Genomic DNA, 13796 nt, shown 5'->3' with positions numbered 1-13796 from the left:
ACAATAATAAATATATTGTTTTTAGAAGATATGTTAGAAAAAAACTTCTCTTTTTAGAGTTTTAGTGGGGTTTTTTGAGAAATATATATTGCTTATATGTTTTTCTGGCTCACTAACAAAAATACTGTTCAGTTTTATTGCTACTGTATAAGTGTTCAGAAATTTTCACTAAAGTAACAAGCAAATTTTTTTCAACAGCTCTTATTTTAGCCTTAAAAACTCTTCAGGAAAAGATTCATCGTTTAGAGTTGGAGAGAACACAGGCTGAGGATAATCTAAACATTCTATCCAGAGAAGCAGCACAGTATAAAAAGGCCTTGGAGAAAGAAACAAATGAAAGAATTCTGGCACACCAGGAACTGATAAAACAGAAAAAAGGTAAGGAAATTCAGTAGTTCTCAGAAACAAGGAGTTATCAAAATTTACAACTTGAAAATAAAAAGCCCAGTCTAAGATTTACTCAGATATCTTTGTTCTTATATATATTCAAACCTTGAGGCCTTGTTCACAGACAATGTGATATTTGCATTAAATAGATATCACTTTGAGCTTCTATTGTTTATTATCCCAGTTCATAAATTCTTGAGATTAAAAGACAAATTAAGTTTTTAGACAGATTGTGAAATTAGGCTATTTTCAGAATACCAACAAAATCTAGTTTTACCTATAATATAATTGAAATATTTCACATATTCAGTCAATACTTGTTTTTAAAATTTGAAAATAGAAAGCAACACTAATAATTAGACAATACAGAAAACATAAAAATACATTAAAATTTTTGTTAACTTGAAAGATTAATTAGAAGAAATGGACAGGTAAGTAGAACTTTCTGTGGAAATTGTGAAAAAGACATCTGGACCTAAGTTTTTAGAGATTTAGAATATTAGTTCTTTGTATAATTTTTACTTCATAATGTATGGCTTTCTTTTTCCTTGTACTACATTCACTTTCATAAATAATGTTCAAGTTTGTATTTCAAGTTACAAATAGAGTGAAGAAATGAGAAAATTTTTTCTAAGGTAATTGGACAAAAGTAGAATAAAGAGCTGAGGAAAGTAAAAAATTAAAGGATTAGAAAGATGTTGCTTACTTCTTAGGAAATAACCATGCTGTCAGTAGTCAAGTCTTTTTCTTTTCCTGAAAGATAAAAATTTATTGATAGGAAAGAGACTTTAGGTCCTCTATTTTTCTAGATAATGTCATTTCCCAGGAACAGCCAGGATTTTTATCATTCCACAAGTCACTGACATTTTACTCTTTCAGAAGTTTGCCCTGCGGGCCTTTTAGGGGAAGACAATGTAAAACTAGTATTATGTAGTTAATGAGATAGTCACAAAATAAATGCCCACAACACTTACAGTCAGTATTTAGAACTAAAGAGTCCTTGAGCTTTTAGTTCTTGATTGAATTTATATAATATATTTCTGTGACTACCAAATCTCTGATCTATATGATAACCCAGACATTATTACTTTTTCTTTTTCACAGATATTACTATACAGTTAAACTCAGCTCAGTCTCGCTGTACTGTTCTAGAGAAACAACTAGAATATACGAAGAGAATGGTTCTCAATGTAGAACGAGAGAAAAATATGATCCTAGAACAACAGGTAAACACATTTTCTATAGGAATATAATATCATTTAATGTGTTTTTGAAGAATATTTAATGTCATGAGAAAATTGTATTATAATCTTAATTAGGATAGAAAGCTATATTGAGGAGATTTCCACTTACAGTGAAGCAGAGTGGGTCATTTGGACAAGCTTTCTGTAGAAGAAAACATGAAAAACTGGACAGGATATTAAAGAGGAAGGAAGGAAGGAAAAAAGAGAGGAAAGGAAGAAAGAGAGACAGGAAGGGAGGATTAAAAGAGGAAAATACTTAAAGGCATTGGAGAGTTAATGAAGTCATGAAAATCACCAATTCAAAATCTATGTGTATGCTTAAATCCAAAGAGTTTGGCCTCCAGAGAATGTGATTTCAGGCCTCATCCTTCTTAGGGAATTTCTGATTCCAGAAGAGTCCATTGAGAGACTAAATAATGCGCTTTTTTTTTTTTAATATTTTTATTTATTTTTTGAAAGAGAGCAAAGAAAGAGAGATCTGCACATGAAATGGGGAGGAGCAAAGGGAGAGGGCGGAAAAGACACCCCGCTGAGCAGGGAGCCTGAGGCTGGGCTTGATCCCAGTATCCTGAGATCATGACCTGAGTGGAAGACTTAGCTGACTGAGCCGCCCAGGTCCCCCTAAATAATGCTTTTAAAGCTATAGGGCTTAAGCAATTGAAGTTAGATTCCAGGGCCTATCAAGAGTAGGAACTCTGATAATTTTCCTATGCTCTGAATTCTTTGTAAAGGTGAACAAGAAAGAAAACAACCCAAATTACAACTCTCAGAGTAATCTGGAAAATCTTGTTCCCTGAAATAGAATTAATGTGATCGTGGATAGCTAATGTTCCTGGGGACCTCAAATTATTCCTACGAACATTTAACACAGGAATAACTTTTGATCAGATATAACGATGCAGCTGGAGTTAAGACCCTATGAAAATTGTTTTCGTTAGTTTTTTATAGTTTTCAGAGTATAGTTTTTTCACCTGTTTGTTTATTCCTAGGTATCTTATTATTTTTGGTACACTGGTAAATGGCATTTATTCCTTTATTTCTCTTTGTGTTACTGCTTCATTATTGGTGTACAGAAATGTAATGGATACATGGGTGGCTCAGTCAGTTGAGTGTTCAACTCTTGATCTCAAGAGTTGTGAGTTCAAGCCCCATATGGGGCTTCACATTGGGTATATAGCCTACTTAAATAAAAACATTTTTTAAAAAGAAAGAAATGCAATCAATTTCTGTACATTGATTTTATATCCTGCGACTTAACTGAATTCATTTATCAGTTCTAGCAGTTTTTCAGTAGAGTCTTTAAGGTTTTCTATATACAGTATCATGTCATCTATAAATAGTGAAACTTTTACTTCTTCCTTGTTGGAACACTGATGAAAGAAATTGAAGAAGACACAAAGAAATGGAAAAACGTTCCACGTTCATGGATTGGAAGAACAAATATTGTTAAAATGTCTATACTACCCAAGCAATTAACACATTTAATCTCTTAACAAAATACAAACAACATATTTCACAAAGCTAGAACAAACAATCCTACAATGTGTATGGAACCAAAAAGACCCCAAATAGCCAAAGCATCTTAAAAGAAAAGCAAGGCTGGAGGCATCACAATTCTGGATTTAAGTTGTATTACAGAGCTATAGGGATCAAAACAGTATGGTACTGACACAAAAATAGACATGTGTCAATGGAACAGATTAGGAAAACCCAGAAACAAACCCACAACTATATGGTCAATTAATCTAAAAACAAACTGGGAAAGACTATCCAATGGAAAAAAGACAGCCTCTTCAACAAACGGTGTTGAGAAAACTGGACGGCAACATACAAAAAAAATGAAACTGGACCATTTTCTTATACCATACACAAAAATAAATTCAAAATGGATTAAAGACCTATGTTTGAGACAGGAAACCATTAAAATCCTAGAGAAGAACACAGGCAATAACCTCTTTGACATTGACTATAGCAACTTCTTTCTAGTTATGTCTCCTGAGGCAGGAGAGACAAAAGCAAAAATAAACCACTGGGACTTCATGAAAATAAAAAACTTCATGGCAAAGGAAACAATCAACAAAACTAAAAAGCAACCTACGGAATGGGAGAAGATATTTCCAAATGACATACCTGATAAAGGGTTAGTATCCAAAATAATATAAAGAACTTACAAAACTCAACACCCCCAAAACAAATAATCCAATTGAAACATGGGTAGAAGACACGAATAGATGTTTTTCTGAAGAAGACATCTTGATGGCCAACAGACATATGAAAAAATACTCAACATCACTGATCATCAGGGATATAGAAATCAAAACCACAATGAGCTATCACCTCATACCTGTCAAAATGGCTAAAGTCAACAACATAAGAAACAACAGGTGTTGGCAAGGATGGGGATGGTGAGAAAGGGGACCCTTTGTGCACTGTTGGTGGGAATGCAAATTGGTGCAGTCACCATGGAAATCAGTATAGAAGTTTCTCAAAAAGCCAAAAATAGAGGTACCCTGCGATCCAGCAATCACACTACTAGGTATTTACCCAAAGGATACAAAAAGGTTAATTCAAAGGGATACATGCACCCTGATGTTTATAGCAACATTATCTACAATAGCCAAACTGTGTGAAATAGCTCAAGTGTCCATTGACTGATGAATGGATAAAATGAATGTGGACAGTTACTTGGCTATAAAAAAGAATAAAGTCTTGCCATTTTCGATGACATGGATGGAACTAGAGAGTATAATGCTAAACATAATAAATCAGTCAGAGAAAGACAAATACCATATGATTTCACTCATATGCAGAATTTAAGAGACAAATAAGCAAAGGAGAAAAAGAGAGAGAGAAATCAAGAAACAGACTCTTAACTATAGGGAACAAACTGATGGTTACCAGAAGGAAAGTAGGTGGGGGGATGGGTTCAATAGGCATTGGGGATTAAGGAGCACATTTGTTTGTGATGACCACCAAGTGATGCCTGGAACTGTTGAATCACTGTTGTACACTTGAAATTAATAGAACATTGTATATTAGCTGGAATTTAAATAAGTTTTACTTAAAGAAAAAAAGACACTATGAAAAGAAATAACATACATAACAGACTATATAAGCACTCTTACAAGTTATTTCCAGCTTGGTGCTAGCTCTAAAAGACACAGACTTTAAAATAATTATGCTTGGGGCACTCAGGTGGGTCAGTCAGTTAAGTGTCCAACTCTTCGTTTCAGCTCAGGTCATGATCTCAGTGTTATGAGATCTATCCCTGTATGGGCTCTGCACTCAGCATGGAGTCTGCTTGAGATTCTCTCCCTCTCCCACCCCCTCCACCCCTTTCACTCATTCTTTGGTTCTCTCTCTCTCAAATAAATAAAATCTTAAAAAAAGAAAGAAAGATGAAATAAAGACATTTAAAGACTCACAAAGACCAAGATTATCTGTTACCAGGAGATCTGTTCCAAAGGAAACACTAAAGGACATTATTCAGACAAAAGGAAAAGTATCTTAGATGGAAGGTCAGAGATGCAGGAAAGAAATACGGGCAGCACAAATGGGGTGTTCGTGTATGTAGGTATATGTAAATCTAAGTGAATATTGTATAAAACAATAATGTTTTATGTGGCTTAAAGATATATAAAGGATTAAAATTAATGAGGACAGCAGCTTATAAATTAGGAAGGGGTAAATGTAGTTTAAAGTGTTGTAAGGTTTGGGGGCACCTGGCTGGCGTAGTTAGAAGAACACACAACTCTTGGTTCTGGGTTCAAGCCATATGTTGGGTTTTGAGATCACTTAAAAATAAATTAAAAAATGAAAAAAATACTAAGTATTGTAAGGTTTTTTCATTGTTTTGGAAATGGGTAACAGTACCAATCAGTACTGGATTTTAATGGGTCAAGTATTTAATAGGTTTTTTTTCCAGGAACTGTAGAAGTTGACTCTAAGATTTATAGGGAAAAGCAAAGGTCCAAGAATAGCAAAACTATTCTGAAGAATAAGGTCCTGCTCTACTACAGATTGAAACAAATTGTAACTCTAACAAAATTAATATATTTGTATGGATAGACAAAGAAGAATAAACAAACAGAATATACTCAGAAACAAACTCACATGGAAAAAATACAGCAAGAATGCCATTTGCAGATCGGTGGGGAAAAGATAGACTTCAATAAGTTGTTTTAGGAAACTGGTTAGCTATGTGAGGAAAAAAAAAATGAAATTGGATCCCAATCTTACATCGTACACAAAACCAATTCTAGGTGGGTTAAAGATTTACACATAAAAGACAAAACTTTGTAATTTTTAAAAAGCAAACACAGAACAATGTCTTGATGACCTTGGCATGGAGAACAGTTTCTTAACAAGATATAAAAAGTAACAAAACAGTAGGAAAATGGGCCCAGTTATGAAGAGGCATTTTGCAGGAAAAAAGATCTTGCAAATGGTCATATATTAATAGAAGAATTGTCATTCTCATTTAGTAACTAGGAAAATGCAAAATAACAGCACAACAAGGAACTACTTCACATCCAATCCACCAGATTGGAAAAAAACCTATACACCTGGTAATTCTTAGTTTTATTTATAAATGAGAGTGCAACAAGTAGAAGAGCAACCACTTCATAAATTACAGAAGATAAAACAGAACTTATTATATAATAATAATTATAAAATATGTTATATTTTATTATGAACTAACCTAGAAATTCCTATCTAGCTAAATATTGTAGATCAGTGACTTTCAACTGTTCTTTAAATGTTTTTTTATTGAGGTATAATATTTTTTTAAGTTATAATTTTTATATGGTGAAATGCAAAGATCGTAAGTGGAACGTTCAGTGATTATTGATAAATAAATGTACTCATACAATCCATAGCCATACCAAATAACAGAAATTTTCTGATAAATCTCTGTCAAGATACTTGCTACTCTACTTCCCAATAAGGCAACTACTATTCTGCCTTACTTTTTTTACCTTAGAGTTTTTGCTTGTCCTAGAATTTTATATAATTGGATCATAGAAAATGTACTCTCTTGTTTAGCATAAAGTTTTTTAGATTAAGCCATGTTGTTGTATATATAAATAGTTTTTTCTTTTTATTGCTGTCTAGATTTTGTTATACAGATATGCCATGATTTGTTTATTTGTTTTTCATAAAATTAGTTGGGAAGATTCTTTCTTCTGTTTTCTGAAAGATCTTGTGTAAGATTAGCATTATTTCTTCCATAAGTGTGTGATAGAATTCAAATTTAATAGAAGCTATCTGGGACTGCCATTTACTTTGTGGACCGTTTTTAGATTATGAGCTCAGGTTTTTTTTGTTTGTTTTTTTTAACAGGTATAGGCTACTTGGATTTTTAGTTTTCTTTTTGTGTCTTTAGAGATGTACTCTCTTTCGTTTCTGATATTGCTCATTTATAATTTTCCTTTCTAAAATTATCTACTCTCAGTTTGTTTTTTTTAAAAAGCAACCTTTTTATTTTTAACTTTTTATTTCCTACTTAGTTGATTTCTACTTTATTATTTCTTTCCTTCTACTTATATAGGGTTTAATTTGCTTTTCAACCCCTACCTTTGTATGTTGTTTAGTTGATTGATTTTAATACTTTTATTCTTTCTTCTAAATGTTACATTTTATTTTTTTTTTTTTTAAAGATTTTTATTTATTTATTTGACAGAGAGAGATCACAAGTAGGCAGAGAGGCAGGCAGAGAGAGAGAGGAGGAAGCAGGCTCCCTGCTGAGCAGAGAGCCCCATGCGGGACTCGATCCCAGAACCCTGAGATCATGACCTGAGCCGAAGGCAGTGGCTTAACCCACTGAGCCACCCAGGCGCCCCTAAATGTTACATTTTATGATGAAAGTTATCGAGGTCTCCCTAAATTGTTTTACCTGCATCCCACAGGTTTTTATATTTTGTATTTTCATTATCATTCAGCTAAAAATATTTTCTAACTTCTCTAGTAATTTCTTTTTAAATTTTATTGACTTCTTCTGTCCTCTGGTAAGCAGTAGCTGCTGTACAGGTTAAAATATGTATTCTTAACTTACCACATCTGCCATGAATTAGTATTAAAACATCTCAATATAACGTACCATCCTTACTAAAGTATGCTCTACTTGTCCCCCTTTGATCTACAGCTTCCATACATTTAATTCTGCTTTTTTGTAAAACCCACAAGACATCATAATTATTTCTGCTTTAAAGGTTAATTATCCTTTAAAGAAAAGCTAAATAAGTTGAAATACGTATCTTTTCACAATTTCCAGTGTTTTTTATTTCTTTGTGTAGATTTGATTTTATGTCTGGTGTCATTTCCTTAAGGCTGGGAATTCTCTTAGCATATATTTTTCTGGAAAAGTCTTTATTTCACCATTATTGGATAAGGATATTTTCACTGCATATAAAATTCTAGTTGACAGCTTTTTTCTCTCAGCATATTAAAGGTGTGGTCAAAGTTGTCTTCTGGATTTCATAGTTTCTTTTTTTTTTTTAGTTTTTATTTATTTATTTGACAGAGAGATCACAAGTAGGCAGAGGCAGGTGGGGGGTGGGGAGAAGCAGGCTCCCCACTGAGCAGAGAGCCCAATATGGGGCTCAATCCCAGGACCCTGAGATCATGACCCGAGCTGAAGACAGAGGCTTAACCTACTGAGCCACCCAGGCACCCCTGGATTTCGTAGTTTCTAATGAGAATTCTTACCTTCATTCTTCTGTGCATAAGGTACCATCATTTCTCAAGCTGCTTTTAAGGTTTTTCCTTTATCACTGGTTTTCAACAATTTGATAACAATGTGTCCAAATGCGGGTGTTTTTGCATTTGTTCTGCATGGATTTTTAAATTTATTATTATTATTGAATCTGTCAATTAATATTTTTCATCAAATTTGGAACATTTTTAGCTGTTATCCTTCAAATAATTATTCTTGTCTGACTTCGCTCTTCTCTCATTCTGTAACACCATTTGAATGTTAGATCACAGGTCACCAAGACTGTTTGATTGTTTCAGTTTGTTTTTTTTTTTAAGAGACTTTATTCTTTAGGACAGTATTAAGTTTATAAAAAATTGAGCAGATAGTCCAGAGAGTTTTCATATACCTGCTGCCCTCTCACAGTTGTCCCTATTATTAACACATTGCATTAATATGGTAATAAATACTATTAGAAAACTGTGTTATAGGTGTGAAAATGTATGTATAACTTTCCTTCTCTCCAGTTTCTCTATATGCTCTATTCCTCTGATAGCTGCTTTTCTATAATTAGATGATAAGATAATGTATAGGTTTGATCACCTTACAAATTTAATATAGATTTCACTGTTGATGTTTTCCGTAGTAGAAATGTTACATAAACATACATAGAAGAGTATGTTCCATTAATGCTAATGTAGCTTATCTTTTTTTATATGTTTGTTCTTTAAAAGTATTTGATTTTCTTTTTTACTCATAATTACCTAAAATATGTACATGTACATACGTGCTTCTTATGACAGATTTATCGGATTTTAACTCAGAAATTGTATTATTTTTGAGCCATTGGCATCACTTGCCAAATTCAGGGTTTTTTTTTAATCCTTTCCAGGCCCAGCTTCAAAGGGAAAAAGAACAAGATCATAGGAAGCTGCAAGCAAAACTTGAAAAGCTTGATGTCTTAGAAAAAGAATGTTTTAAACTTACAACCACTCAGAAAACTGCTGAGGTAAGCTTCCACTTATTTCTTTGAAGTGATGATGCCAGGAATAAATCTTTAGTGTTAAATAAGTGTTAAGCCCTATATGTGAATATACAGTAAATCTGATTTATAAAACTTCTTTAACAGCTCTTAGTAATCCACATATGAATTTCTGCCTGTGGAGATAAAAATTTAATCTATTCTGTCATGGCATGAATGAGCTTGCCTTTTGATGTAAAATTGTAATTTTGGCTTCTTTTGAAATGGCAGAACATTTTCATTTGTCAGATAATTTGCCTAAAGGGTATTGAAAAGATCGTCTTTCACTGCTTGCAGTTAAATCTATCCTCGATCCCCCCTGAAATGCCCTCTCCTATTTTAACCTACATTTTATACATATCATAAAACTTTCTCCAGGTCCTGCTTCTGCTATGAAGCCTTCCTTGAAATCTCCAACAAAAAGGGAGCTCTCCCTTTGAAATGTAACTGTCCTCAAATTCTGAACCATACAATGGGTATAAGATGAAGTACTTATGTGTAAGTGTATACATGGTCTGAGTCAAATTATACTCATTGTTTTGTTGTTTATTTCAGGTATGCTACTATTGTTTCCTTAAGTACAGTATAAGCTCTCAAGCAACAAGGAACATATCTTACGTTTCATTTTTTTTTTTTATCTTTTTTAATTGAGGAAAAATTGACATAGAGCATTATATTAGTTTCAGATGTACAACATAATGATTTGGTATTTATATTTTTTTATATTTGTATATTTTACAAAATGATCATCCCAGTAAGTCTAGTTAATATCCATCACCATATGTTGTTACACAATTTTTTTTAAGATTTTATTTAAATTCCAATTAGAGGGGGCACCTGGGTGGCTCAGTTGATTGAGTGTCCAACTCTTGGTTTCAGCTCAGGTCATGACCTCAGGGTCATGTGATCGAGTCCCATATTGGGCTCTGGCATTCAGTGGGGAGTCAGCTTGGAATTCTCTGTCTCTTTCTCCACCTCTCCCCCTGATCCCACACTCTCTCTCTTTCTCTTTCAAGTACATAAGTAAATCTTTGAAAAAAATTCCAGTTAACATACAGTGTAACATTAGTTTCAGGTGTATAATAGAGTGAATCAGCAGTTCTGTGCATCACCTGGTGCTCATCACAACCAATGTAGTCCTTAATCCCCATCATCTATTTAACTCATCCCCTTACCCACCGCCCTTATGGTAACCATCAGTTTGTTCTCTATAGTTAAGAATCCATTTCTTTTTTTTTTTTCCTTTATTAAAGATTTTTATTTACTTATTTGACACAGACAGAGAGAGATCAAAAGTAGGCAGAGAGACAGGCAGAGAGAGAGGGGAGGCAGGCTTCCCGCCAAGCAGAGAGCCCGATGTGGGACTCGATCCCAGGACCTTTACATCATGACCTGAGCTGAAGGCAGAGGCTTAACCCACTGAGGCACCCAGGCACCCGTTAAGGGTCTGCTTCTTGATACGTATCTCTTTGTCCCTTTTTTCCCCTTTGCTCATTTGTCTCTTAAATTCCAAATGTGAGTGAGATCTTGTGGTATTTGTGTTGCTCTGACTTACTTATTTTGCTTAGCATTATACTCTCTAGTGAAATTTCAGCTCTTTCTGCCTTCAAAGTAAGGTTGGAGGTCACCTATCTACTTTTCTGTCTTGCAAAAATCATTGCCAACTTTTCTCACGTTACCTTGTGGTGTATTTTTCCTTTGTTATTTATTTATTTATTTATTTATTTATTTAAAGATTTTATTTATTTATTTGACAGAGAGAAATCACAAGTAGATGGAGAGGCAGGCAGAGAGAGAGAGAGGGAAGCGGGCTCCCTGCTGAGCAGAGAGCCCAATGCGGGACTCAATTCCAGGACCCTGAGATCATGACCTGAGCCGAAGGCAGTGGCCTAACCCACTGAGCCACCCAGGCTCCCTTCCTTTGGTATTTAAAACTTTCTTATTCCATCCATGTCATTGTAAATGGCAAGATTTCATTCCTTTTTTTGGCTGAGTTATGGTTCATTAAATAAATATATATTTAATTATGGCAATATATACACACATCCTTTTTTTTTTTAAGATTTTACTTATTTATTTGGCAGAGATCACAAGTAGTCAGAGAGGCAGGCAGAGAGAGAGGAGGAAGCTTTCAAGACAAAGCATCTGAAGTAAATAGAGCTCCCTGCTGAGCAGAGAGCCCGATGTGGGGCTCGATCCCAGGACCCTGGGATCATGACCCAAGCCGAAGACAGAGGCTTTAACCCACTGAGCCACCCAGGCGCCCTTATACACACATCTTCTTTATCCCTTCATCAGTTGGTGGACACTTGAGCTACTTCCATAGTTTGGCTATTGTAGATAATGCTGCTATCAACATCAGGATGCATGTATCCCTTTGAATTAGTATTTTTGTATCCTTTGGGTAAATACCTAGTAGTGTGATTGCTGGATCGTAGGGTACCTCTATTTTTGACTTTGAAGAACTTCTATACTGATTTCCACAGTGATTGCACCAGTTTGCATTCCCACTAACAGTGCACAGGGGGTCCCCTTTCTCACCGTCCCATCCTTGCCTATACCTGTTGTTTCTTATGTTGTTGATCTTAGCCATTTTGACAGGTGTGAGGTGATGGTTCATTGTAGTTTTGATTTCTATATCCCTGATCAGTGATGTTGAGTATCTTTTCATGTGTCTGTTGGCCATCAGAATGTCTTCTTCAGAAAGATGTCTATGTCTTCTATCCATGTCTTGGGGGTGTTGAGCTTTGTAAGTTCTTTATATTATTTTGGTTACTAACCCTTTATCAGATACATCATTTGGAAATATCTTCTCCTATTTAGTTTTATTGATTGTTTTCTTCACTGTGCAGAAACTTTTTAGTTTGATGTAGTCCGTATCTTATAGCTGCACCCTTAATAATATGCACACAGTAGACATTTCTCGTGATTTGTCTATGTTTTGAATGAAATATTGAGACCCAAGAGTATGATCATTTGAACTTTAAGACATTTAATACCCCCAAAACTTCGTTATAGTTTTGTTGCTAGAAATTAATAATGTCTTTGCATGTACATTCTTGGCTTTTCCTTTATTCTTCTTATATGTAATAGCAGGTAAAGAAGCATAGGAAGAAAGCCAAGAAAAATCATAGTATCTTTTGACATTTCTTTTTCTGACTTTCTGCTTTAATTTGCTCAACTACTAAGAATCAAGACTTGAAGACTCTATGTGGAAAAAGAACAAAGGCTATTTGGCTCTAGTTTTTGTATGAGAATCTAATTTTTTGTTCTTTTGCAGGACAAGATTAAACATTTAGAGGAAAAACTTAAGGAAGAAGAACATCAGCGTAAGCTGTTTCAAGACAAAGCATCTGAAGTAAATAGAGCATTATATCATTTATCACAATAAACCACATATGTTTCATTATACTTTGTTTTTATTATCTGTAGACTATATTTTAGACTATAATTTTGCTTCCTAGCTTGTTAATTTTGTCTCTTTTTGCTATAATAATGAGATTATCAGTAACTCAACCATACTTGGATGCACTGCCAAAAGAAGTCTTGTAGTCTTTTGAAATTCTGACACATACACACACAGATATGAATGTATATATACATAAATATATATATGATAATACCTGATATAGATTGTTTTCAATTTGATTGATATATATGTGTTAATGCATTATTTTATAAGCAGAAAATGATTACAGTTACCAATAGACTTAGTAGCTTTCACATACAAAAAATAGTATTGGGGTTTTTCTTTTTTCTTTCCTTTTCTTTCCTTTCTTTTCTTTTTAAGATTTTATTTATTTGTTTCAGAGAGAGAGTGTGACCATGAGAGGGAGGAGGGTCAGAAGGAGAAGCAGACTCTCTGCTGAGCAGGGAGCCTGATGTGGGACTGGATCCCATGACTCTGGGATCATGACCTGAGCCGAAGGTAGATGCTTAATCAGCCTAGCCACCGAGGCACCCTGGGGTTTTCTTTTTTCCTCAAAAAGCACTTAAAAAAAAAAAGATATTGTTTACTTATTTTAGAGTGAGAGCACATGAGTTGCAAAAGGGGACAGAGACAGAGTCTTAAGCAGGCTCAGTGCTGAGCACAGAGCCTACATGGTGCTTGATTTCATGACCTAAGCCAGGTGCTCAACCAGCTGAGCCACCCAGGCACCCCAAGCATTTTGTCTTCATAAACTGAGACTTGATTTCTTATTATAATGTTTTTGAAGAAGTTTGTTAAAAATCAGTCATATAAAGCTTTTTCTTTAATATTGTAGCTCCAAACTGGACTTGAAATCAACAGAATTTTAATGTCTTCAGTATCAAATCCAAAACACTCTAAGGAAAAGAAGAAGTCTTTGAAGGTATGCAGATACTTCATTCTTATTTGCTAATGCTTATTTACTTTTTAAACATTTATACCTATCCATTTCCAAAAAGAATTTGAAGAGATTTATAATAA

At 34.2% G+C, this 13796-nt stretch overlaps 1 protein-coding gene across 11 annotated transcripts in view; it reads left to right on the top strand.

Annotated features, from left to right (window-relative positions):
* The window catches only part of CEP57L1 (centrosomal protein 57 like 1), a 72141-nt gene that overhangs the window by 51076 nt on the left and 7269 nt on the right, over nt 1-13796 (top strand). For all 11 annotated transcript variants that reach the window (XM_059176912.1, XM_059176914.1, XM_059176920.1 and 8 more), the window contains 5 exons: nt 199-378; nt 1492-1613; nt 9218-9334; nt 12627-12704; nt 13612-13698. In XM_059176912.1, the coding sequence (XP_059032895.1) occupies nt 199-378; nt 1492-1613; nt 9218-9334; nt 12627-12704; nt 13612-13698 (584 nt within the window). The remainder of the gene's footprint in view (nt 1-198; nt 379-1491; nt 1614-9217; nt 9335-12626; nt 12705-13611; nt 13699-13796) is intronic.

The sequence above is a fragment of the Mustela lutreola genome, chromosome 6 (genome assembly GCF_030435805.1).
Source record: "Mustela lutreola isolate mMusLut2 chromosome 6, mMusLut2.pri, whole genome shotgun sequence".
Classification (NCBI taxonomy): domain Eukaryota; kingdom Metazoa; phylum Chordata; class Mammalia; order Carnivora; family Mustelidae; genus Mustela; species Mustela lutreola.
The sequence above is the reverse complement of the archived record's forward strand: the minus strand, read 5'-3'. Positions and strand labels throughout refer to the sequence as shown.